This window comes from Aptenodytes patagonicus, chromosome 2 (assembly GCF_965638725.1).
Source record: "Aptenodytes patagonicus chromosome 2, bAptPat1.pri.cur, whole genome shotgun sequence".
Classification (NCBI taxonomy): Eukaryota; Metazoa; Chordata; class Aves; order Sphenisciformes; family Spheniscidae; genus Aptenodytes; species Aptenodytes patagonicus.
In genome coordinates this window covers 134659812-134687323 of record NC_134950.1, presented here as the reverse complement: position 1 = coordinate 134687323, position 27512 = coordinate 134659812, and the positions used below count along the sequence as shown (strand labels likewise).

Sequence of the window (27512 nt, the reverse complement as noted above, 5' to 3'; positions counted from 1 at the left end):
ACAACTAAAACATCGGTGTGTTATCAACATTGTTCTCATCCTAAATCCAAAACACAGCACTGTACCAGCTACTAGGAAGGAAATTAACTCTATCCCTGCTGAAACCAGGACACTAGGCTATGGAAAAAAAACACACCCCTTTTGAGGAAATTCATCAAGGAGGTCTTGAACAGATCTTCCACTCCAGAACCATGAAATGTGGATGTTGTGATGATCGGCATCCAGTCCTTTTGATGCAAGCTTTCCTATAGAACTTTTCTTCCTTCCTATTCATATAGCAGCATCATTTGCGTGTTCGTTCTGCTGCTCACTGCAAACAGTCATCTTAGCAAGGTCTGATGTCTTCCAGTCTCCATTCTTTCCTGGAAAATATCCGCACACCTTATCTTTATGGAAGGAGGTAATTCAGTAGGACACTGAAGTGGGGCAGAACAAAAAAAGCCTGGAACAGGAATTAAGGGCTGAAATACTATAAACAAGCAGTTTGGAAGTTTGAGCAGACCTTCTCTGAAAGAAAAAATTGTTCCCTGTCATAATTGTTCTTTCCTTTTTCAAGAACGCTTACCTGTACAGCCTCTGTTTGCTAAATTTAACTATATCTAATTATGATTTTTTGCTGGCAAAATTGTGTGGCTTAGAGGTAGCACTATTTCACATCTATGCAGAGGTAATTAAGGTTTATAAATCTCATTGATAATAATTTTTGTTATGCTAGGTTATGAAAAAAATTCTGATTTCTGAAAGCGGGTTTACAGTAGCAATCCCACGGAAAGCTATTTAGCTGCCAGTTAGCCTCATTCTTCCTTTTTCACTCCAGTCTTTTCCTACACTGACCATTCCCTCGGGCAGGATGGTGGCTCAGAGCCGCTGCTCAGCACAGCGTCTGACAGCAATAGCAAAAAAGGCGATGCCTGGCCTCGGTGCTTTCACCATCCTACCACAAAAACGGGCTCTATACAACTTTACAGGGCAGATGCCAGCAGCCGTGTGGAGCCCTGCCTACACTCACACCGGGTCTCCGCTGCCAGCAATGCTGACCCACCATTACCAAAAGTGGCAAATATTTGGGGAAAAAGGCTGATGTAGACACCTCGTGTAACACCCCTGTAATTCTCTCTACTCTGTTATCATGAATAAATTGTTGTTCATATCGATCACTACATGCCTCTGTGGTGTTTTGCTTCAGGGCTCTTATCAGAGGAAAGTTTTGGGGTACTCAAGACAAATTAATACTAATTATTTTCTTTTAGCAGAATTTTTATTCCAGAATTTGCTTCATATTTTAATATCTTATGGGAAAAATCAGCCCATAGTTTACAAAAAAAAAAGACTAAGAAAAGATTCTAGGCTTTTCAGGTATTTAGAAATGAAGTAAATACGTATGACAGCATCCAAATGATCTCTGCTTTTTAAAATAGGAGAAGTTGCTCAGATTCTTTGGTGATTCTTTATCAGTACACAGATAAGTAAAGATCATTCAAGCTCTTCAGAAGCAGAAACCCTTACTACTTCTCACTGCAACAGAAAATTAGCTCTTTTCCTGCCACTCTAATTAGTGGCTATTTCCTAAGGCGCTTTTATTTATTCCTCTTAAAACAATTTCAACACACAAGAACAGCCTCAGCAGCAAGAGACAAGCAGTCTCACAGATAAATGATTTCCCCGAGCTCGTCAAGCTCCTTTTCAGAAGCCAGATTCCAAAACCCAGGAATCCGACGCTCCAGAGATGTGGCATAAAGTTACAGTACTATTTCCAAGACCATCTCCAAGCGCTGGCACACAATGTTAATCATGTATTTCAAATCCCTCTTGGAACTTTAACATCTAGCAATCAAGGACGTGATTTAGGTAAAATACACAAAACCAGCAAGGAAACAAAATTACTGGTATTTTGATTTCCTGAGAAATCAAATAAAGCTGAAAATAAACCTTCGGAAGAGATTTTATTCACCCTAAAAAAAAATTAAAAATTAATCGGATTTAGCAATCTTAATTTCTCTCTTTTTTTCTTTTTTTTTTCCTCCTTAACTAAAAGGCCCCTAAAAATAACTCTCGCTGAGGAAAGCCATTCTTTGCGGCTCTGGGTTTCTAGAACACAGGTGGAGAACACGGGGCTCAAACATTAAGCAGCCGCCGGGAAACCCACTCGGCACCCCGCGGAAAGGCCCGGGCCCAGCCCCGGCGCTCCCCCCCACCCCGGCTCACTCCCGGTCTCCCTCGGCCTCCCTCCCCCGCAGAAGCGCCTCCCTCTACCCCCCCCGCCGCCGGCGGGTCCCCCGGGGACGCGGCGCCCGGGGGTGGCGGGGGGCGGGGCGGGGGAGCGCGGCCCCGCCCGCCGCCGGTGACGCGCCGCCTCCTCCCGGCCTACGGGCGGTGGCGGGAGCGGCAGCGCCGGGGTTGTGCGCGGCGGCGAGCGGTGAGTAGGGCGGCGGCGGCGGCGGCGGGGGCGGGGGGCTCGCGGTGCGCGCCGGTGGGTGTCAGCCCCTCCGGCCTCCCGAGGCGCTCGGGGGGCGCCGGCCCGGCCGCGGCAACGGAGCGGCCGCGGAGCAGGTGGCGTAAGCGGCCGCGGCGGGGCTGCCGGTGCATCGGCGGAGCCCACCGGGCGCCCGGGGCGGGGTCGCTGGGGCTGCGTGCGTGTGTCTGCAGCTGCAAACGCCGGCGCGGCTGGGTGGGCGTAGAGCCGTCCCCCTCCGGTCTCCGGGTGACGGTGAGGCGCTGCCGGAGCTCGTTAAGGTAACCCGTGGTTTAGGCAGCAGCGGCTTGGAGAGCCCAGGTGCAAACAGCGAGCCCTACTGCCGAACCGCCGGCTCTCACGGGGCTTCGTTCCTCCCTGTCTTTTAAAGTATATTTCTGACCCTGGTCTTTGATACAGGACTCCGCTGTCATTTACAGCTATGTGAGTGACTGCTCTTAGCAATGATTAACACCAGGCAGTAAGAAACTTTGGTTTACATAGTTATTAATCTTGTTTTGAACCAAGGCTTTTTGTTTTGCTAAAGCAAGTCCATCACCTTTGGCAACTATGACCTTTATACGGATGTGCAAAAGCTCTGCATGTATATACATGACATTATTACCTATATACATTGTATAATCATGCATATTACTGTGTATAATAATATGTAATGCATATCATATAACGTATATAGTGGCATACTTTTATATTAAATACATCATATTTGTTGTACCTTTTTTGTTAGTCAGGAGACTGCCTTATTATTATTTTTTAATTCTGTGTGTTATATCTAGCCAAAAGTTTAATTTAAATGAAGAAAGCCTCTGAAAACGCAGTATGCAATTAAAACTAAGCGATTGATAAACCAGAGGAGGTTCCAGTGATTGAGTTACTGGGTTTGCCTTGGGTCGCATGCTGGAATTAGGCACGGAGGCACGTGCTGCCTGCGCTCTTCCTTGAAACGCCCGTGTTTTGCTTGTTGTCTCGCACCCACCCGCTGGGATCGCCCCATAGAGACAGACATCAGATCGGCGCGACGGGCTGGGTGTTCTCAGAGCCCCTTTGCGGATGTGGCAATTTTCGGTAAATATTGCCTAATTCTGCTAGCAGAGGTGAAAAGGTAAAGGCAGACGGAGGTGTGGAGCCAGGCCACTGAGGATCAGGGCCTGGCCTGCTCGGGCGCGTTTGAGGCTCCCACCGGGCACATGCCCACATCGCCCGTTGCCCAAGGGAAACGGCAGCGTGAGTTTTCATTGCCCGCTCGGCTTCTCACTTTGACAGGAAATAGCTCAAGTGAAGAGGACGGTCTTCGCATTCGTGCTAGGGAAAACTGAAACTAAAAGTAATGCCAGGCAGAGCTTTCCTGAATGGCACAGACTGGGCTTCCTTTAGAAAAATGGGAATACTGATGTTTTCTTTGTGTAGAAGATGAAAATAATATTTATGCCTACTTCAGCCTAGGGTATTATGCTATGTTTATAACGCTTGACTTGAAATCCAGAAGTCTCTTGTTTATCATGTGTATTTTATATTGAATCTGAGAAGTATTTACCTTTTAATGAATTTCAATTTAAAGAGCTTGCATTGGTGCACCGTGCCTCTATTCAGGTTCTTTTAAGGGCTTACAATACATGTAAGCCCTTTATTATAGATTATTATGATTTTAAATTTTATTTGCAAAATAATTATTCTTAAGTATTTTTTTTAAAGGAGAAAAATGTTCCGAAAATATTACTACTAAGGTACTAACAACATAATATCTCCAATGTTATAGTGTAATTAGAAGACAGTAGCACGTAGAAGCCTCATCCAGTTACTTGTGCCCCATGGTAGGATCTGTGCAAACATAGGCAAAAAGGCAGTCCTTGGTCCCAGAGAAGTTATGAAATAGAAGACAAGACACTATTTGTGAATATAGACAGAAATAGTATGAACATTTGGAGGTACTTGATTGAACAACAAGTGGCAAATCTATCATAAATTATATTGCTATCATAGTTCCTCTTTCATTTATGTCTCTATAGTTTAACTGCAATTAACTGGATTTGTGCTTCTTTACCATTGCAAAACAGCAGTTGCCAGCTTGCAGATGCTTTTTCCTAAAATTAGCTGTTTTGTGATAGAATCTGCTGCAATAGTTTTTATATTTGAATAAGATAGTAATTTATTTGAATGATGGGTTTGGTGGGGTTTTTTTGGGTTGGTTTCCCCCCCCCCCTTTTTTTTTTTTGTGCTTTTTTTCTTTCAAGATATGTTTATGGTACAATCAGTCAGGGATAGCCCAGTAGAAAGCTGGAGTAGTGTCACAGCACTGCGTTGCTGTGTTTCATGAAATATTGCCTAGATCCTATCTCAACAGACTTTCAGTTCTCTGTTTTTCTCTTGTTCCCTGCCTTGCAGGCAGAGCTGAGCAAACATTGCCTTTACTCTTCAAAGCCTCTCCCTTTCATCTTTTAATACACTTAGGAGTTGTTTTCAGCTGTGCTTTTCTGCATTAACTCCTGAAGAACAGCTATTCTGAAGGCAGCACCTTTCACCAGCCCTGGTGTACCTGCCTAGGCTACCTCTGGGCTCGCTGCGTGCCCATGGTGCTGTGATGCTTTTAGCGCAGATGCAGCGTACGGGTTGGACACGAGCGGTGCCCTGCTGTGCTGCAGGCTCCAAATGTCCCGGGATTTCCCTTTCCAAGCACAGTGCCGTACACAGCAAAAACCACTGGGGATTTGGGTCAAACTGAGTAATTCTCAGGCATAAGAGAAGGCGGAGCATTGAATCAAGCCAGCAGTTGGTAAACGTGTTGTGATGTGGCTTCTCTGGGTGAACTGTCGCCATTTAGCCAGGACTGGTGATGTGACTGATATAAGGTAGTAGCGCTGAACGGATGAGGACCATACTAAGGGCGAAGGCTAAATTCCTAGAAATTTTTAAAGAACTCGCACTGCTGCTGCACATGAATCTCTTACAAAATAGCTTTTCCCACTCAGAGAAGGTCATGGCGGTCATAATTTTGAAGCTTCCTGCATCCTGTTCCTAGTTAAGCACCTCTCCTTGATGCTTCCCTCCATCCCCTTGATGCTTATTGCCCCTGCCGTAGAGCAGCGTTGCCTTTGGCCCAAGGGGCTGCACCTGCTGGTACCAAATGTGCTTGCTTCAGTGTGGTGTTCCCCTCCGCCTGCCCTTCCGCTGGTCCTCTGATCCTGTGGAGTGAAAGATGCTGTCAAGAATATTGATACAGAAGCTGGGCCCTTCTGACTGTAAAGGGCTGAATCAGTCTTGCAGCCCTATTTTAGTCCATTTTTGCTCAGTACTTTTCCCACTCGCCATCGTTTCAGGCAACTGCAACCTTCTCTGCTTTTATCATGTAATTTTGTAATTTCTCCATATGAAAGAAGGAAACTGATTTAAAAAATTAAAAAAGAAGGCTGATTTAAAAAAAAAAAAACAAAACAAAAACCAAAACCAAAAAAACCCCAAACAACAAAAACCACACTATAATAAATCCCAAAGTAAAAAGATTGTGAATATTTGCTCAGCAGCATGGACTGCTGCAGGTGTTCCTTGCTTCCTGGGAGCAGGTAGGTAGGATAGGACAGGTGACAAATCTGGTGTATCATATCTCTGCAATGTATCATGTGGATCTTGTTTCCATGCATGTGGTATGTAGTATGCATAAGCTTTTGGCTTTAGTAAGCAGAAAAGTAAAAGAGATCTGGTTGATTTAGGATATTGTGATCTTTCTTTCTTTCTTTCTTGTTAAATATTTTGCATCTTTTTATTATCTCAAAAAAAACCCCCAAAAAACCTCAGCAACTTTTTTGTTCTTCGGATACTAAAAATACTAAGAGGAAAAAACAGCTATGTATCCTACAGGAATTTCCTGACTTCTTCGCAGGATAACTCTTGGGATAGAGAAGCAAATCATGCTATAGTTGCTCGTTGACTACAGGGAGCTACATGCACAAGTCTGGTGCATAGTATTTTGGCTCTGGATCTGTTTATTTGTAGCATTCCTTGCTAAATCTCTACACAGTACAGCTTCGGCATGGGTTGGTTGCCTGGATGTGGGTGACCGGTGCCTTTCAAGGGGGCTGTCCAAGGGGATCCAGTACATCTGTATGAGGCTGGCATCATGACACGTGACCTACAGTTGATCCACCTTCGTCTTGGGCATCAGCTGAAGAGTGAGTAGGACACCCTGTGAGCATCCACAAAGACACTGAAAGTTTATGTTTAGCTATCTGAATCCTACCTGTCCAGACTTCTGCAGGACAGGGGGATCCGTGGGAGATTTAACGAAACATAATCCAATAATGTAATTGCCAATGATCCTGCATTTCCCACCATGTTTCTCTAGTGATCCTCTTTTGACTAGGAGAACTTCAAAACTGTATTTCTGTTCTCGAGGTCTAATTAGTGATATGTCTTCACAGAATCCTTAAATGCCCTTGGGGCTTCTGGTCCCAGAAACCAGTTTCCTTTCGGACTTTGCTGGACATGTTATATACATGCTGTCTCGCTGGTACTGCAGCACGAGTCAGTTCAAAATGTCTCCCAGTACCACAGAGGAATTCACTGATAGACATGAACCCTGCAAAAACCTTTACAACTCAGCGTCAACCTGTGGGCCTGGCCCAAAAGGAAGGACTTGACTGGTTTGTAAGGAGTTTCCCTTTGCTCCAGCATCTTCACGTGACTGACGTTATGGATTGCCACAGAGTCTTTTAGCAGGATGCATGCTGATGAGTTTAACTTGTTTAAGAACAAATAAACCAACAATGACTTTGTTACGGATCTTCTCTCCAGTAACTGTTGTGCATAAAAAGAGAACGCAATTTGCTTTCCATGCCTGCTTTTTGTGGTATGAAGAAATTCATGTTTCTTGGTATTTAAAGGATTTATGGCTTAAGAAAGTTACTTCTTCCTCTCCCTTTCTTCTCCACCAGAGTTGTCTAGGAGGATAAACTCACTTACAGGTATCCTACGCCTCAAAGCAAAATGGATGTTTTGCCTCTGCAACAAAGCATCTATTTTACTATGGAGTTGACAATGAGTAATATACCCTGACCTCTGTGTGTGTGTGTGAACACATCCTTCAAGTTCAAGTTCCTGCCCCTCCCTTCCCTCAGGGAAGCCCTAACTGCTCGCCTACCTTACTCCATGTGTACAACAGTAGTCACCAGGTTATAACGTTGTGCCTCCTAATAGTCTCGTTGTTTTAATTGCATAATGGCAATGTGTGGTTTTAAATTAGTCATAACTTTGGTACCTGTCTTAATGAGATCTTCAGCTGTTTTCCCAGAGGGGAAGGCTTTGTTTTCCCAAGAGCAGCGTGCCTCTTCCCAGAAGAAATGAATTTCTACTAATGAGGCCTGAAAAGGTGAGGTGGTAAGGGGAGTGTTTACAGGGAGAAGGGAAATAGCTCTGAGTCTGGGGTGCTGGAGAGCATTTTGATAATGCCAGAGCCTATGATGTGCCGGGCATTCGCATGTGTAAATAGTTGCATCGGTGCGTAGTGTCATTACAATCATACTTGCTTTGAGAACAGCTAAATGTAATAGCCTTCTCTCTCGTGGCATGGAGGAACACACCCCACAAATACCCTCACATGTCTTCAGACTTGTGAAATAGGAGACCGGCATTTAATGGCTGTGACACCAGTTGGTCTGCTCCCCAAGAATTTATGACTATGCTGCATTTGTTATGTCTGTCTGCTCACGATGAAGACTGGTTGTGGTGTGACTATTTGGAGTTGAATCAACAGGGTTGTTGGGGAGACAGGAAGGCAAATCACTCACTCCAGATGAGATAAAAACCCTTGTCTCCCCCTCTCAGGGCGGATGAAGGTGGGGGTTGCTGTGAAGATGGTGGAGAAGGCAGCCAGGTGGCTGGCTTAGAGAGTCTTTCTACCTCCCAGACCACAAAACTGGGTTTGGGCAGTAAGATCCAAGAATCAAAGAGGATTTATAGCCAAAATATCCCTTTAGGGATTTTATGAAGAACTGCTTGACACACATAAATACTTGTGCAGAAACTACGTCTTTCTAATCTGCTCATCCCCAAGGAAGCTTTCTGACTGCTCTTTCACTTGTCATCACAGGTAGATTTGGAAGGAAGATCTGTTTGACCTGCTGGCCAGGAAAAGGATGCCTACACTATGTGTGTAGTCCCAGGCTAAATCTTACAGTAGGGATGCCAGATTCTCTCCCAGCTGAGGTCTTTTCGGTGAGCTTCGCACAGCTGAATTGCAGGGATTTAATGCACACCCTGGTAATCAGGTGTTAATAGTTAGGTCAATTTGCAAAGAAAGCATCTGACTTTCTCAGGAAAACTTCAGTACCTGCACCAAACCTTGTAACCAATGCAAGATAACTGTAAAGAGTATTTGGGAGTACTGTGGACTATCTTTAAGAAAACATAAAGGCAGTCTTCAGGCTTCAGTCAACAAATAGGTTTCACCTTCCTTTTTGCCATTACATATTTGAATTTAAATACAAGATTTGAAAAATAATATTAATATGCTGTGCTGTGGCACATGGGTATAGGCAATGATTTTCTTTCAAAAATGATTCTTCCATATTTTCCAGACTCTTCAGAGCCACAGATCTCTTTGTCCAAGGCAAGTTTTTCACATTAAATAACTTTTAAGAGTAACGTCTGCTTGGAAAAAAAAAATGGCTTTGGGATGTACAGCCACTGAAATTTAATTGAAGAAGGGCTTGCAAACCTGAGAGCTTATTTCTTTTTTCAAGTATACTTCTAATCTCTCATGAAAGGCACCATCTCTGCTTACAGCACTGTCTTGCTTACGCTCTTAGGCCGTGACAGTGACAACTACTAGCATGTTTCTGAACACTGCAGAATTATTTTGTCCACCTGAGGATCACTAGAGCTTCCATCATTCTAACCTTGGGTGTTAATTGACTTGTCCTAGACATCTGAAGTATGAGTCTGTTGGCAGTGTGGAAAATTATAATTGGGTTCGGTGTGTATGATTACCCATTCACTGGATTTCTAGCAAGGGTTAATTCTAAGGAGCACTGTCTTTTCCCCATAAGCTCAGCTAAACTAGATAACTTTCAAACCTCCAACGCCTTATTCTCTCTTTAATGCAGATGAAATTCTGATTTTCAGCAGTCATTTAATAGCTAGCTCTTACAGTTACAAAAGTTGTGTTGTTTTTAGGTTAGATGACAACCATTCTCCTTCCTGTTCTGCTAGATCAATAAAACAGACCTTGCCAAGGACAGCATTATCCTTATAGAGTGCTTTCCAAGTATGTAAAGAACTTGCCTGGATGTAATGCCCTACAGGATTTGAAACGTGCCTATAAAGCGGAACGTGTCGTCGGTAATGGTTATTTCCATCTCCACTGGCCATAGTGACCCCATTGCATCAGTTCTGCAGAAGAGTTACTGGCAGTGACCGAGTAGGCTGGATACCCGCAACAAGGCTTTCCTCTACGGGCTTCCAGCCGCAGAAGATGTGCGGTAACCGGTACCTTCTGCTTCCGCCTCATCTGGGCCGTTCGCTGAGTTGCCTTGATTGCGGTTTCGTTCCAAGATGCGTGTGTAGCCCTGGACTGAAAAGCCGTTGTCCCCGCAGTATCGTTGTGTTTCTGCAGAGCGGTAGAGCTGGAGAGGATCTCTTGGTGGTTGTCAGGTCCCAGCAGCCATGTGATAGACGTTTATTACAGATTTGCCTGTAGGACCACAAAGTAGGATTTCGAATATGTCCATACATAATGTGTAGGTTTCAACTGGTTTAGCTAAAGGTGTGATTTATATAATTGACACTTCTGTTTTAAGACTGGATTGTGCTTTTTTTGGCCTGAAGTAAATATATTTAAGTGAACCTGGAATAAGCCTTACTTAAACAGCACAAACTTAAACCAGTTTCATCTCAGTCCATGGTTTTCCCATAGGCTTGTAATACAGTCTGAACTGACCAGGTTTAAAATGAATTTAAATCTTTGCATTCTGCTCATTTAGGCAGCACCTGCTCTGCGAGTGGGAAGTCTTTCTCCTGCTAAAGGCAGAAAAAGTCCTTCAGATTACTTAGTGGTCTACTTGAATTCATTCTTGGAAAAATATCGTGTGGGTTTGGGCACCGTGAAAGCAAGCTGTGGGACGTATTTGTCCTGCAGGCATGAACCTTTCTACCTTTGCTCCTCTTGCTGCTTGACCTTGAGCCAGTGTTTGTTCCAGGCTGGCTGGCGACTCCTTTGACTTGGCTGTGATGGCAGAGCGGTCAAACCCAAGTGCTGCTTTTCTTCTCTTCCTCCCATCTCTGTGTGTTTGTCATGTCTCCTCCTGTTCTCTCACAACTTCTGAAAGGAGTTTTCCGTACCAGAAATCTGCCTCCCATGCTGAGAGTTGGCCAAGGGCTGATGCCAGTCTTATGAAATCATGGTGCAACAGTGGGGTCCGTAACTGGGGTGAAAGTAACCAAAATCACATCTTAACACTTGGTGAACAGAAAAGAAATGAGAAGCAGAAAATCCAGGGATATGGATAAATCACTGATTTTCAGCCCGATTTTCTTATTGGTCAGTCTCATGAAAAGTTCCTCCTGCCAAATGCTGTTTGCTCTTCAGAATTGTCTGCTTTAGTAATGAGTAACACTATTTTGAAGCTATGTACTTCCAAAATATTGTTTTCATGCCACTGGCACAGGCTAGCACAGAAAGAGAACAAAACCCGTTGAACAAACAAGCTGCCCAGTTGAAATCACTGTTAATACATTCATAAATGGTTAATTTAACTGTTGATAGATCCTGCTCATAAACTAGTGCAATATATGGACGCAGCTACACAGCTGCAACACCAGTAGGGTTTTGCAGTAATGATGGGCCATCTGATGCGTTCTTTAGGGGAAGAGAGCCCGGAGAGCGAATTGCCATTGCATGAGAGACTGGATGGCTGATCCAGCTGGACCATCGTAATCATCCCTCATGGGCTTGGTCAACTTAAGACCCAAGAAACACAACAGTTTGACCAGAGTTGATCAAAATGCTTGGTGAGCACACTGTATTGACTGCAATATTTTCTATCTTCCCCACTGTTTTGAGCTGCAGTTGCAGAGAATGCTTAGGATCGATCTGTCTCAGGACGTTATTACTTGACTATTCATTTTATTTTTGACTGTATCTGTGCTTGGTCTTTCCCAGCCGTCTCCCCAGACGCACGTCATGAGACTGGGACTTCTAATTCTGTGGTTACGGCCAGGACTATTGCTTTTGCTTCACTTTCCTCTCTGGGGACAGGACCAAGCACTAGCACTTCCTCGACAGGACCAGGTGGTGCATCACAAAAATAGCTGCTTTGGTAGAACAAGGAAATCCGCAGTAGGAAAAAAGCTAAGCTAAAACATGTAGTGCTGTATAACAGCAATTCAAGCAGCAGAGAAAAATCATATCATAAATAAAAACGTTTGAAATGAGCAAGAACTGAGAAATTTCTGGCACATGAGATTCAAAATGTACCAGGGGGTGGCACATGAGATTCAAAATGTACCAGGGGGTGACTCAGGAAGGAAAGGGTCAGGTGATGTCAGCGTTTGCATTTGAGAGACTGAAAAAGAAATGTTGCAATAAGCCTGCATGGCATTTGCTGATTATTTTTTTGCTCTGCTTACTCGGCAGGAAAGATACAGCTGCCATCAGCCCTTCTTTCCCCGTGATAAGTAAAAATTAGTTATTACAGAGAGATACCTTGGGGAAGATAATATTTTTAGGGCAATTTAATTTGATTTAATGCAATGAAATATTTAATTCCTGTAAGAAACATGAAGTTTTGGAAGAAGGAAAAACATACGTTCTCTGAACATAAACCCTCCTTCAGAAGCAGCATTTAAGATTTTTCTTAGAATTTTAATCGGTGTTCTGAAATGCTGATACTTCAGTGTCTATTTAAAAATCCCTTCTTTGTAATCCAGCTTGTAAAAGCAACAGCTGTCTAATGTGGTGTTTGTAACTGGCATCATGTAAAAATATCTAGGGCCCGCTTACCTGTCCATGATTTTATATTGCTGGTTCTCGTTGGTGTATCTAACAAGATGTGCTGTGCACACACAAACCATACGCATGTACGTCTTCACTCATCACTTCTGTAACTAAACAGAACTTTGACTTGGAAAGTACTTGGGTACTATGTCAGCAAGTGGTTTTAGCCTGGAAATTACTTGCTGCTTTCCCTTTGTGTTTAAAGGTAGTTTTACTGCCAGTGGTATGCCCTGTTTGTGTAAGTATCGGTAAGAAGTCTAGTGCCTATCCAGTATTTTCCATGTTGAGTACAGTTATAGTTGAAAGATGGTTGAACTTGCCAGATTGCCAATGTTGCTGCTTCTTCTGAAATCAGTTTCTCCTAGCTCAAGGGATCTCAAAAGTTCTCCGGAGCAAGCACACTTACTGGGACTTTACCTTGGAGGTCACCACTGCTTCCCTTCAAAGACTGCCTCATCTCTTTGGTGGTCTTCTGAAAATGCCCTAGCAACAAAACCTGCGATTATTTACGCTACAAAATCACTTAGTGTAGTTTAAGCTACTTATTAAGCACCATAATGTTTGGAAAGAGTAGCAAAGGCAGACTCACGTGGCAGACCAGCTTAACAGGCTGCACGGAGAACACAGGAGCCAGAGCTGGAGGAGAGTTTTGAGTGGTCCCCAGGTTGTCTGCAGAAGCTGTGGCGAGCATCAGCCCTGAGTAATAACTAATTACCACGACAAAGGCTGGCACATACTGTTCTTTCAGTGTCTTTACCCACAATTACCCTTCTCTAACCATTGCCTAAAAGCCCAATCTGCAAGCGTTAGCCTTACTGGCATTGTCTAATGGGAGAAAAAGAAAGTCATAGTTGCTCTGGGATCAGCAACCCCCCAAAACTGTAGAATATACATGAAGTCCTTTGGCTGTGCATATGTCTGCAATTTGAGACTGGGAGCGGGGGGAAGAGGAGAGTGGAGAGTGGAGAAACATCTGATGCTCTCTCCTACTGTGAACAGATTTCTTAGTACTTCTTCCTTGTTTATCTTTAGGCTTTTAGAGGTTTCAGAGAGGCTTGGCATGAGTCATGCTGCTGTCCAGCAATATGGTATTAAGTTGATGCAATTCAAAGTGTGGTATAGTACCACTGTAATTGGAAATCTGTGACCCACACCTGACACTGCAATTCATGTCTTGTATATATTTTGGAGGGGAGAGGGAAATTCGTACGTTTGAGCAACTCTGATTCTCACGTTCCTTTGAAATTAATGAAAATTTCTTTGATAATTTTTAAATGGACTGAATTCATTGTCTTGATAAAACAGGTCTCAATAGCTAGGAAGATTGCAGCACAAGGGAATGGTTGGTTGGGGAAAAATGGTAACATAGTGTTTAAAGAGGAACTGTCTTATACCTGGTGGCCACATACAAGCGTTTAGCAACCAAATGGAGTGAAATCCTGTAGGAAAAGAGTAGTTAACTAAGCATCTTGGCAGCGGCGGCTGGAAGTCAGAATTTCAAGTGCCGCCAGAAAGGCATGATTTTTGGCAGTGCGTTTCTATGTAGCGTTGTGGTTGGAGGGAAGGTGTGTGAATTCTGTCAGTGGTTTGGAAAGCTCTTGTTCTTTTAAAAGCTATTTAGACTGTGTCCTTGTTTCCTGCTCAGCAGCAAAGTGATTCTGCTGCTACTGTAATACAGCACTGATGAAACGGGTACCTTGAGCTGGAAAGCGAGATGGATTCGCTCAAGGGGTACTTTATTTTATTGACTTCACTAAGCAGTCTGCAGGCATCTGAGTGCTGTGCAGAGTTTAGATGAAAATGCTTATGTATTTCATATTTTTCTCGCTTCTAACAAGCAGACCCTTACGGTGATTTGCTGTGGGAAGGTGAGGTGCACCAGCAGAGCTGATGAAAGAAGGAAGGATGCTCTGACCTGCACAGTGTAGTTTCAGTCCTCACCATCCTGTTCATGGACAGTGAGGGACGGAAGGGAACTCATGACTCTTCCGATGAGCGCGGTCGAGTTGACCCCAGGTATTACACTGGACCAGGTGAAGTAGAAGGCACCCGCTTACGCTGAGGCTGAATTACTCTGGATTGAGTAGAAGTCCCTGCTTGGGGAACAGCATTTGAATAAGATTTTTCTTATCAACAAGAGCAGTAGTTCTGTGATGGCCATGTACCCAATTCCTGTAAATGCCAGCCTATGTTATGATGTGGTCAGTTTGGCATCACAGAATGGGACATTTTATATGTATAAATGTATGCTACCTATATATAGTTTTCACATTATTTTCTTCAAAACTGGGGAATAAGCACTCAAAATTTTGCCTGTTTCTTATACTCTGAGGTTCCAGTACGAGTCACCATCTAAGTCACTGCTGGACTAGATGGACCTTTCCATTGATATACACAGTATGGCTGGTCTTACAATTTCAGGCAGTTTTGTTCCATGAACGCGTTAACATTGCTTTCTGCCACTTGTAATCCTTTTACTTGAAACCTAGAATAATATTTCATCCATGCTTCTGACTAGCTGTGAGCTGGTACTAAGTGGGGATATTTAGCTCCTCTATTTCCTACTCCCTTGCAACAGCAGTGGCACAGGTGTCTCTCGGGCCCTCTGCTCTGTGCAGGAGTTGCAGGAGATGCTCTTTCCCCAGCAGTGATGCTCCCTGCCAGTGACTGACCTTTCAGAATTAGTCCAGAACCTGAGGCTTCTGCAAATACAATCAAAGCTCCTCAAAAGAAATTTGCATTATCCTATCCTGACTTTAAGTACTACTTACATTTTAGCATGAGATTATTGAGTTTATTGTAGTCATTGCTTGAGGGGAAACACTGGCCACATGGAATCTGTGAGCACTCCCAGAGCAGACAAGAACATTGCCTAGAGTGATTTATTTTTAGACTTTGGTGATGATCTAAAGCCCTATCCAGTCATAAGCAAAGTCCTCAGCTGCACTTTCAAGGTTGTTCCCAAGCATCATCTTCTATTACAGCTCTGTTCTTCATATCCTCCCCCTCCCACCATCACCCCCTGCATGTGTATTTTCCTTACAAATCCATATGGGTGACTTGCCTTTCAGGAGCATAGTGCGGTCAGGTGCACGCAGGCATGTTTTGTGATAGTGAACTCCATGTACGGATGCAGCTGAACTTTCTACAGGCTGTAGATTAAAATTCTTATAATATTTTTTATGAGTGTTAAGGTAAGCAAAACATAAAGTGCGGGAAAGATCTTTAAGTATTTAGAGATTTAATTGTGATCTCTCCCTCTCTCGTTTGCACTGAAGCCTTGAACGAAAGTCTCATTTGATACTGATGATGGGAACAACCTTGAAAGTGCAGCTGAGGACTTTGCTTATGACTGGATAGGACTTTAAATCATCACCAAAGTCTAAAAATAAATCACTCTTCCCCATTAAAGCTTGAAGGTGGTTGTTTAGCTATATGTTTAGAAATAACCAAAGGTGGGTGGATGGGTAATTCTTGAGCTGAAGTTCAACATTCATTACTTGAGGGGAAACACTGGCCACATGGAATCTGTGAGCGCTCCCAGAGCAGACAAGAACATTGCCTAGGCCACTGCCCAGCAATGAGTGAAATCATAAAATTTCAGTGCACCTAAACACAGCTACTAGTGAGGCGGCCGGGAGGGCTCGCATTTGTTTGTGCTGTTCTTACAGCAAGTTGTCATGGTTTTTGCCTGTGGTACTGCTTAAGTTTTAATCTTTCAGTTTGGGACTGTAGGGAAGTTACTTCCTCCTTTAAGAGCAGTCCATTTACATGATAAAAGGGCTTTCCCAAGTAATATTAAATAATTTGTTTTACTTTAATCTTAAAATATAAAATCAACTCTAAAATATGAAATAAACAGTATGAAGTATTACATTTTATCTACTATCCCTAAGAGCACTGCAGTTTATCTGTTATCCCTAAGAAAAGCACTGCGGTACTTGTTTGGTGGTTTGGGTGGTGCTTCTTCCCCCCCCCCCGATTTTTTTTTTTAGACTACAGGAAGTATGGCAAGTCATCCTACGTAATCTTTTTGCTTTGGGTTGTTGTCGTTGGCAGCTGTGGAGCTGTTCCCTGGTGGTTTCGTTGGTTATGCAATTAAGAACTGTCAAAAAATATGTACTGCAGGGAGCAGGTGTTATATTAAGTATATGAAACTAAGTAATAATAATAAAAAAAAGTCTTCAGTCTGATAATAGATCAGAAGCAGAACGAAAACTCACTCAAAGCAATGGGTTTTTTCCCAGTCACAGCAGAAAGCATTTTACCAAAACTACAGGTCTACCACTGCCTTTTTTGATCCCCCCCCCACCAGCACTGGTTCATTTCTCTGTCAGTGGAAATTTTTTCATGAGCAAAAAGACCAGCAACCTTCTGTTTGTCTTCTGAAGGCTGCTCCTCTCCATCACTGGTATTTTGGGTAGGGTTTTTCTAAAGATAAAAAGGCATCTTCTTAAGTAGACAGTTGAACTGTTCTGCTTCAGTGACTTCTACATGTGTTAAAGAAGTCCTAAAATATATGTCTTGCTACCAGAGAGAGTACCGCATTCAGTATGTTTGCAAGTGACTGGGGCGATCTTGGATTTGCTGAAGTGTCTGTGGAAAAGGTAGCTTTGGTGGGCTTGTATTTCCATTCTTTTTTCAAATTACTTGATGAAAAAATGATGTATTTTAAATATTTTAGGAAGGTTTTTGGTGCTGAAATATTCATTTTAGTCATTAAATATTTAAAATTGTGATGGCTGTTTGGAGTTTAAACTGTTCTATCTAACCTGCAGCAGCACATAACTCGGTCATCAGAAAGCAGAAGACGAAATGAAATGTGTTATTTCATCTCTGTCATTCACTGACAGTGTCAGGAATGAGATATTTTGGGCTTGCATAATTTCTTACTTAAAGCAGTTAAGAGGCAGGAGAGAAAGAGGCTGCAGAATCTGATAGAATAAAGATATATAACTGAAAAAAAAAATTGATTTGCCATTTAAAAAAGAAAATCACATTCAACCAGAGCAGAAAGGGGAAAAAAGCCCCCAAACTATATAGGTTTACAACTGCACTCAACGAGGAGAGATAGCAGGCAGAAACGGCCCTTCCTCTTCTAACAGCCTGAGCCTTGCACAGTGTTTTCTGTGGTGTGGGCTTGTGCTTGCCTGAGAGGTAAAAGCCACTTATCTCCACCAAAAGGAAAGCTCCTAACATACTTCTGTGTTAGCAGCGGTTATAACTGATGAGCCAAATTCTTGCCCCTCCTTGCTGAGCTACTTGGCGCTGCTGAGCCTGTGCAGCCAGAAGTGCTGGAGCGCTCTTCTGTGCCTTCAGCCCAGAGCATATATACCAGTTAAATACAAATACACTGAGCAAAAAAACCAAAAAGTTATTGGGAGTGTGTTTTCAATAGTCGTCTGTGCTTTTATCAGTGCAATCCTAGCTACAGAAGTGAAATGGTGGCCTTATCTTTATGGAGATGGGAACCACACTGGTGGTACCGTTTAGAGACGTCCGTGCACGGGACTTCAGACATCCTATTTGGAGACAGAGTATCCTATTTTGATATAACTGATCCTACAGAAATTTGACGAAGGTGTTTGTTCCAAAATAATTTCCTGGTGAAAGAAATATACGTGTGCTTATCTTTGTGCTCTGTTTTGTTAAAATAGGTGGAGTTGTATTTTGGAAGTGAGGCATGTTTGTAAGAGGCATTGGGCAGGGCTGGGGCGTCCAGGAGTCCTTAGCTGGGCTTGACCTAAATATATAGTTGTATAATAACAAGAGCGTCTCCAAGCTCTGTATCGCTAAACCTTAGCAAACCACCTCCAAAAACATAGCCATGCGTCTTCCCCCATCACTTGTGAACTTCTTGCAGCCAGCTGACAACAGCTGCCAAGGATTGCCTACGAAAGCTCCAAATCCACCTTTTCCAACACAAGGTGCCTGCCAAGAGAGATGCATGGGAGGATTTTGCTCAGCTTCTCCTGCTTGAGTGGCATCCATCCTGACCGTGGAGCCAGTGCAGGGAGCCCTACTCCTGGGGTGAAGGAGGGATCCTGCATGGGTCCTCTCGGTTTGGAAAGAGGAGGCTGATGTTTAAAAGCTGAGGAGGCAACAGGATGTTTTTGTAGCTGGGGGTCAATGTAGGTGTTAGCTGGCAGTGGCTGGATGGCACGTGGGAAAGGTAAAGGGGAAAGGCAAATTGCAAATCCTTTTTCCCATGGCCATTATTTTTAGGCAGGCGGTGTGTATGCAAGTCAGCAACTGAATAAAGCCACCCTGCTCTTCCCTTGTAGGTACCTGTCCTGAGCAAACCGGCTGGTTTACGGAACTGCAGAGGTAGTTAAAAATTTATCGGGATTTCCAGTGAAAGAGTAGGTTTAAAACATAGGTTAATGACGGGATTTTTTCATTTGGTCTAATTATATGCTTCCCTACATGGAGGTTTTAAAACCACGGACGCCGTGAAATTTAGCCTGAGTTTTCACTAGCCTGCAGGATCTGAACGGTTTGTCTCTCCGCTTATCTCCGTTTCAGAGAAATGGTTGAGAGGGGCTTTTGATTCTACTGACTCAGGTGTTTTAGCGTCTCCTGGACCTCAGCCACAGTCACGCAGACCTGTGCTGGGGTCCCTGGGAGCAAGGCGCAGGCAGCACTGCCTCGGCTGTGTTTGTGTACCGGGGATGCTGGCTGCGCGGAGCTGTTGGGAGGTGGGTGCAGGGATGAGCCCTGGGGAGGCTCTCGGAGCAATGAAGAAACACACTGATTTCCAGAGATGGACAGGCATCACTGGACTGTCATGTATGACAAATATCCCCAGAAGGGGACTAACCCAGTGCTTCTAAAATGGGATTTTTTTTTTTTTTTTTTTTTAAATGAATGAATTCTTAGATATAGTTAATGCAAACATGTTTTCTGGTATATATGGCACTGAGCCTGGCTCTTTCCACTGTCTACTAATGTCTAGCAAAAGTGATAATGACCTTCAGATAACTACTAAATGCCAATCTGATGTCTGCTTTGTTTTTTTTTTTCAGGTTGATTTTTATTTTAATACAAACCAGTGAAGATGACACCAAAACATGAAAAACAAGTAAGTCATGTCTAAGCTTTAATAAAAAAGGATTCTACTTTGGTGGTTGTGGATTGAATTTCATTAAGATTCACCTGGGCCAGGAAAGATTGGTTGTATTCTTCATGCTTTAAGTGCCAGGCTACAGAATATTCTGGAGTGATGCAGTGCCAGTTCCTTCTGTTAAAGTTTGATGGAACAATCAAATATTCATTGGATAAGAGAGAAGGGGATTAAATGACTCTGTGCATAAGGGGCTCAGACACTGAGATAGGAGAGAGGGACTCAGTCTTCTCTCCATCAGTCATCGGGGAGTTTTGTAGGACGCAGTGGTTAGAGCTGGGTCTGAACTCTCGTTACCGGATGCATGGACCACAAGAATCACACTTGCACATTCTCTTTTGCTCTGTCCCAATGAATGTTAAAAGTTTCAACAAATGATTTTTGTCTCGGCTGTTAGTCTTTTATCAGCCTTACTACTCAGCATGCGTGGAGTGAAGATGCCAACGCTCCCAGCGTGAAAAGCCCCATGTCCTTTGTGGTTGATCCTTTTACTAATGGGCGACCTGATGGGAAACTTTTTTTCTTGGAAGCATTGTGGAAAATGATTCTTTGGGGGTTATTGACTCATCAGATGTGTAACAGTGGCACCATGGAGCATGAGGTTATCACCTGATACAGTCCTGAGCACAGAGATTTGAATTGAAATGCAGCTGGAATGAATGAAGCAAATAATCATCCAATGCAAGATCATTTTTAATCCTCCTCCTTGTGGTAGATTTTTTTTCCCCATATTAAAAATAGGAAATCTGACATGGACACATCTATTTTCCTAATAGGAAAATGTTAAAAATGGACTTCTCAAACACAGTTTTTGTGGTCAAATTCTATATAGTAGAGCTGCTGGCTTATCCTTGTCTCTGAGCAATCCATTGCATTGTGCAGAAATACTTCCAACAGGAGAAAAGCAGGGGAGGGGGGAAGAAAGACTTCTTGTGTTTGCTTCAGCTGCTTTTATGGTGTATTCTTCCTTTTGAGGCAAATCCAAATGGGAACATTTCAGTTTTCAGTGCTTGTGTCTACATGACCTCGGTACTGCCCTTTTCCTCTGCTATCAGCACTTGTGCTCTTCGCACAGGACTGTAACCGGGAGGGAGTAGGTGTAAACCAGGCTTGGGGGTCACTTTGGCCATTTTGTCATTTGTGTGTGACCCTAACTACTTGGACTGCTCCAGGCCTTGAGGACAGGGTAGCAAAATGCCACTGGTGCCATCCGTGCCTGAACTGGCTGGCACAGAAATCACAGCAGTTTTAGCCAGGAATTAAAAGGCACATCCAGCCAGAGAAGCTGCTCTGCTAATTCCTGCTTGTTAAGTAGTTATGACTACTTTTGGGGCAGGTTTGAAGTTCTTCATGAGGATGTTTGGGCCAGCATGGCTACTGGTATCCATATCAAAGCTATAGTACTAGCAGTTTGGATAGGAAATGTTTCGCTTATGAATTTAGCAGTTTCCAGGGAGAAGGAATAAATGGTGATGCCACTTTCTCCAGCAGCTTTCTGTTGAGTCTATATCGTTTCCAGTGCAGTAGGCTTCTACAACCAAGCTTGGACACTTTGAACTGTCAGCAGTAAGTTCTGGTTTTGAGAGAATTGTTGCACTTAGGCATTACAGGAAACATACTGTTCTTGAATGCATGATAGACATGCATGTATTGTGCCCCTCGATTAAAAAACAAAACAAAAAAAAGAAAAGAGAAAGTATATATAATGTGGCATTGTTGTGGTTTAACCCAGCAGACAGCTAAACACCACACAGCTGTTCGATTGCTCCCCCTCAATGGGATGGGGGAGAGAATTGGAAAAAAAAGTAAAATTTGTGGGTTGAGATAAAGACAGTTTAATAGGACAGAAAAGGAAGGGAAAATAATAATAATAATGATAAAAGAATATACAAAATAAGTGATGCACAATGCAAATGCCCACCACCTGTGGACTGACACCCAGCCAGTTCCCGAGCAGTGGTCAACCTCCCCCCTGGCTAACTCCCCCCAGTTTATATACTGAGCATGATGTCATTCATATATATATATATATATATATATATATATATATATATATATATATATATATATATATATATATATATATATATATATGAGACGCATATATATCCCTTTGGGCAGTTTGGGTCAGCGGTCCTGGTTGTGCCCCCTCCCAGCTTCTCGCTGGCAGGGCATGAGAAGCTGAAAAGTCCTTGACTAGTGTAAGCACTGCTCAGTAACAACTAAAACATCAGTGTGTGATCAATATTATTCTCACCCTAAATCCAAAACACAGCACTGTACCAGCTACTAGGAAGAAAATTAACTCTATCCCAGCCGAAACCAGGACAGGCATAATACCTAGATCTGCAATTCTGGAAAAAACAAGCAGATCTGGGTGGGAGGGGAAGAAGACACCTTGAAAAGGATTGCAGCTGACAAAAGCAAAAAGCCCCTGAAACCTTGGCTGTCTTTGGGGTCTGCTTCCCGGGTTGTACGGCTGGACTGCAATACAGTCTTGTGACAAAAAAAGAAGTTAGTCTTCATGTGGGCTGCGGGAGGAAGAGGTCAGCCTCACCTCCCGTAGGTGAACAGTGCATTACTTGAAGATAGACATGTATATTGAGGGTATCCTAATTTTTATAGCAAGATGGGGAGGGAAGGGAGTATGTACAGAGGAGAAAGGTAATTATTACCCAGAACTGCTGTGATCTGGTGACTGTTTGTGATCAGTGAACGCAGGATGGACTGAGCATACAACAGCAATCTCCCAGAGGAATATTCTGCCACCTAACTCTGCTTGGACCCTAATATAGCCTATATGTGAGTATTGGCCTTTACAAGCCTACTTTTATAGGGACAGGGAGGCGTAAGCACCTTTTCTGGCAGTGTATCTGCATCTATACCGGGCAGTTAGGGCTGCTTTGATTAAATTGGTATCGTTGTCCCAGTGGGGCCTTGTATCCTGGAGAAGGCTTAAAGGTCAGAAGAGAAGAGATAGTCTAGGTGTGCAATGCCACTGTTTCAGAGCAGCAGAAACTGTAACGGGAATTGGTATTAACACTTCCTGGATTCAAGATGTTTATAGGGGAAGTAACCATAGATCTTGAGAAAGGCTGTACATTTTTGGTTTTGTTTTCTAGTTGCTTAATGTTTATCTTGCTTCATTCTGAACTCAGTATCGGTGTTCTTTGGTAAATAAAGGAAGAAAAAAAAAGAAACACCCAGACTTCTGCTGAAATCCTGGTGTTTCAAATCAGAGCTGACGCTGACTGTGTGTGAGGGCTGCAGTCTGCTGAGGTGCTCTGCTGTACCGCAGATCACTTTTTTCTCTTGGCTCCGTGATATGCTGCCTAGACACCTGCCTGCCACAGCATGTACAGCAGGTGCCCGTCCCGTAGGGTGCTTGACTTCCTCAGTATTGAAACTCAGTGACTATTTAATTGGAAATTAAAAGCGTACAGAGGTTTTTTGTGTAAATCGTGGTCTGGAATGATTTGCAAGGTAACCTGTAGCTAACCCACAGCATATCCAATAGTAACTTTTAATCATAATACTTTGGTATAATAGAGGTTGAAGGAAGCATTTTACTTTGAAGATTATTTTGATTCTGTACAAAGGAGAGGGTTATAGAAGGTTACTTGGAAATGAAGTAATTTGGGGAACCTGGACAAAAGGAAGGCCAATGAGAAGCTGGTACTGCAGTAGATGAGAGGAAGGGGACCGAGGTTAGGTTACGAGCAGGCTACCTGCAGTTGTGACTCCTGGGCTGCAGCAGTTGAAGGGAATAGGAGAGCAGTGTCCCGTTTGAAGCTTTCTGGCGTAATTCCTCTTCTTCCACTTGCAGGACTGACGCATTTAGTGCTCAGGAAAGAAAAGAATGTATGTTTAGGAGAAGTGGTTGCAGCTCTGGGGAAGAGTGGGACACAGAGAAATAGGAGGCTGGGGAAGACAAAAACTTGGGAGAACGTAAGACTATGGATATGAAAAGATGTTACAGTGGGTCCGAAAGTATGCTATGTCTATATATGTATGCTAAATATGACAGACAGTAAGGCAGGCGGAAAAAAACAACCAAAAAATGGTTTCCTCTCCTTTGTTTAGCATATTGCTCAGGAGGGGGAATAACTTCCTCATGTCTCCCACTAGTTTTTTTGTAAAAGTAAAGGCATGACCCTCAGCTGGTAGAAGTGATTACAGCTCTGTTCATTTGCTCCTCTTGTGCCATGTTGACATGGGGTTAAAAAGCTGCAGAGGAGAATAATCAGGCCTCTGGTGGTCTTCAGCAAGGAAAGAAGCAGCAGAGGTGCTGGGAGCCTTTCAAATGGGCTTTCTTTGGCAAGGTGCTCATGGCACACACCAAAAGGGTATCCAGCAATAAGGCAGAAAACACCCCTGTGGCCATGAGCTGGGCTAAGTGAGATAAAACCCTGGGCTGTATCCAGCCATCAGGCCAGAGGCTCCCCATCCCTGAAGCAGTACCGCCTAGAAATCAGAGTAGTAAATGATTTAATCCAGACCACCAACACCTCCCTGCCATGTACAGAGTGAAATGACTGTTCGGGGGGAAAAAAATATCTCTCTTCCTTTCAAGGTTGTCATTGTTCTCCTGTCAGTCCGTTGAAGGTTGCTGCTGGTGGCACGCTGAAGCGTGTGTGGTGGGGGGAGAAGACTTGGCTGAAGAGTAAAGGTTTTATTTCTGACATCTGTGGTTTGGGCATGGAGAGACACATTTTGAGAGCTTTCTGGTTCAAGATTTCTTGATTTATGCAAAGTCGTACTAAAAAAGCATGTTAGTTACCAGAGACACTGTCCTTCCTCCCACAGTCGATTCCTGTACCTGGAGATCTTGTGCAGTGTCTTGCTCTCGGGGGGGAATGTATCTACAGCTTAAAATGATATGCTTTTCTTTAACTGAGTCATTGTTTAAGTGGTTGGCTTAGCTCTGGGTGAATAGCTTATTTAAGCAACTGAAGTAGGGCAGCCTATTTGCTCGGGAAATAGCAGGTAGCTAGGCACACTTTCAACCTTTGTATTTTAAACAAACCTTTTCCATCTTAGTATGAACATACAGATTTAGGAGGCTTTGGGGTTTTTTTTGTTTTCTGTTTTTTTAAAACACAGTACAGGTTTTCACATGGTCATTAGCTGAGGATACTCAGAAGCATTTACTTCTTCAGCCTCTTCCAATTCCTATTAGCGATGCCCAGTTACATTACAGTAATGCCCACAGGCCTCACACTCCTTTGGGATCCCTCTAAATTACTCTATAAAGGTAGGAATTACAAGGAAATAGACTAGATATGACAACTTCTGCAACAGATACTTTATATCATTGTCTCCCAAAAATGGGGAATTATGCTCTGCGGTGCAGCTGTGTTGCTTCCTTGGGCAGGCTGATGGACAGACTGGGACAGAAGCGCCCAGGTCCTGCATCCTCATCTGTACTCCATGGCTTAAGTTCCTGGTGTATCAGGAAGGATATGTGGCAGAGGAGGAGGATTTGTCTCCTTCCATAAAGCATCCAGGACACTGGGCCTGAGACCTTGATTCCCTGTGTCAAATCTGTGTCTGGGGCAATTAATAGTGGTACGTCCTTTTCCACTGGGCTGGAGCAAGTCATTTGGGGCGTAGAAAAAAGGCAGTTCTTCAGCTCCTCGTGGAGATACTGAGCACTTGCCTCAGATCCCTGAAATCGATGGGTATAAATACTTGGTTTAAAAAAAATACAGATAAAATGACAAAAAGAAATTTAGGAGCAAATAAAATGTTACATTGTAAGTATTGGGTACCTGGAGCAGGTTTGTAACGCGTTCTTTGTGAATGTTGATTACAAGGGTGGGAAAAGCCTAAAATACCTGCCTAGTTCTCTTACATGTGTGACTTTGAATGTTAGGTTTTTAGTTTGTAGCTACTGGGGTCACCAAATCTCCCATGCATGAAACATGTATGACTTTTCACAGTATTACTTAATCTGAAATATTCCTTTTCAGCTAGCAATTTGGCAAGGAATTTCCCAGACATGTGGTGTAGCTCAGCTGATTCATTGCTTTTTGCTTCTCCTTTTATAGGGTTGCAAAATTCAATAAAACAGCAGTTCAGCTTTTAATCTGAGCACAGTAGTTTGTGAAACAGCAGAGCAATCAGGAGAGTCTTTCAGGCTGCCTTTGTCTTCCGAAATTAATTGCTTGTTTTTTATTATGCACTTGCAGGAATTTGTAACTGTCTTGGTGCGAGACCCCAGGACACAGAAAGAAGACTCATGGCATTCTTACATAGATTATGAGATATTTATTCACGTAAGTATAAAAATATCAGCAGAGATTCTTTGGGCTCTTATCGTTGTTTCTGTCCAAGCCAGGGTTCTTTTGGGGGTATTAATGGAATTTCTTTACACCACTTCTGGGAGGCTGGAGGATGTTATTCTCCCTTTAACGACTGAGATGCAGTGGAACAGGTAAGGTGGGTTGGTCAAAGGCTGTGTAGTAGGTCTGGCAGAGCTGGGAGCTGAACCTGGTATTGTGTTCACATGTGCACTCCACAGTGTCTTTCAACAGAGACTATTCTTAGCTTTACTTATCAGCTAGAAGACTGTCATAGTCAGTGATGTCTTACCATTATAGAAGAATTTTGATGTTCAGGTATTCATGGGAAAACAACTTTCTTTTCAAGTAATTATCTGGTTATTTGTACTTTAAATTCTCCTCAGTTCTTCCTTTTGCCAAGTTGTTTGGTTGCTGCAAGTGGTTGTTTTCAGTGTACCTTGACATTCATATTATGCTAGTTTAGTGGTGCTTGGATATGTCAAGTAACTACATTTGGGTTTATGATTGTAGTCTACCATATGTTAATGGGAGTGCACTTAGAATTATGGTTCTCGTGTGTCTTAAATCTGTCCTATACATCACTTTGTTGATTATTCTTCTTTGGTGGATGACATATGGAAGGAGTTATCCTAATTTCCCAAATTTAGATCCAGGGATTTTAATTGCAATGTAAAAAAAAATTTTGTGAAGTGTATCTGCTATCAGGTGAAGAATTTGAGAGCACCGAGTTACATGGTTAATGCTTGGCACAAGACCAAAAGCATTTCCTTCCTGTGTGGGAAGAGTTACGCGTTCAGCGTAATGAGAGCAAGCAGTCAAATGATGGCTTATTAAAGGTCCGTCGTGACAACTACTTCTCTCCTGTGTGGCAATCAGAACTGTGAAACTTTTACATTTTGCAGTGTGGTTTAAGTACTGGTTCCAAAGCAATTATATTTTTGACTTCTGGTAAATAGAAATTCTGTAGATTTGGCGGGGCGGGTGCTGTATTACTGTTTCGCCAGGCGTTGGTGCTTCTTGAATAGAAGTGTATTACTGGCTTTCTCAGCGACTGCTAAGCTGGGGTGATGTCATTTAGACCCAGTATTACATGATTCAGCACTGGGCATCTCTGAAGCTGATAAGCATCAGCTCCGCTTCCTACCAGCACAATGCCAGGGCTTTCAGAGACCAAGTCTTTAGGTCAGTCCTACCATCCGGGCTTCTCAATGGATTCAAAATCTTGGATCTGCCAGGCTCTTAGACCAGCTGGGTTCCCCTTCTGCCCAGCTCCTAGAGCATCTGGCTTCTTAAACTGTGACGTATCCCAGATACTCATCTATTCCAGAAAGCTGGCATCTTTGGGCCCTCTGCAATCTGTATCATGTGGCTGTCCAGGAGTTGTGGCTCCTGGCGGGCGATTGAGGGTGGGTTGGACTGCGGGCAGGTTTATAACGGAGTCCTGTCTGGTAGGTGGGGTTTCATCTAAATGTATGCTCCACAGGAAAATTTGGCAAAAGTATTTAATTTCCGTGAATTGTTTCTCTTTTGATGAATTGGCATTTTTCTAGTGGACTAATAGTGTTCTGTGGGAAAATTTCCAAATGCTGCTACTTGCGGAGAGCAGTCACATTGGTTTCTTTGATTTGA

General features: G+C 43.2%; 1 protein-coding gene across 2 annotated transcripts in view; it reads left to right on the top strand.

Moving 5' to 3' along the window:
* The first annotated feature begins 2355 nt into the window (after positions 1 to 2355).
* Positions 2356 to 27512, top strand: part of SNX10 (sorting nexin 10) — a 37645-nt gene continuing 12488 nt past the window's right edge. The window contains exons 1-3 of one of the 2 annotated variants that reach the window (XM_076331295.1): positions 2356 to 2416; positions 19481 to 19536; positions 25770 to 25856. In XM_076331295.1, coding sequence (XP_076187410.1) covers positions 19513 to 19536; positions 25770 to 25856 — 111 coding nt within the window. In that variant the 5' untranslated portion in view covers positions 2356 to 2416; positions 19481 to 19512. Of the gene's footprint in view, positions 2417 to 11325; positions 11471 to 19480; positions 19537 to 25769; positions 25857 to 27512 lie in introns of those variants that run through there. The other variant, XM_076331296.1, reaches the window with a different exon arrangement.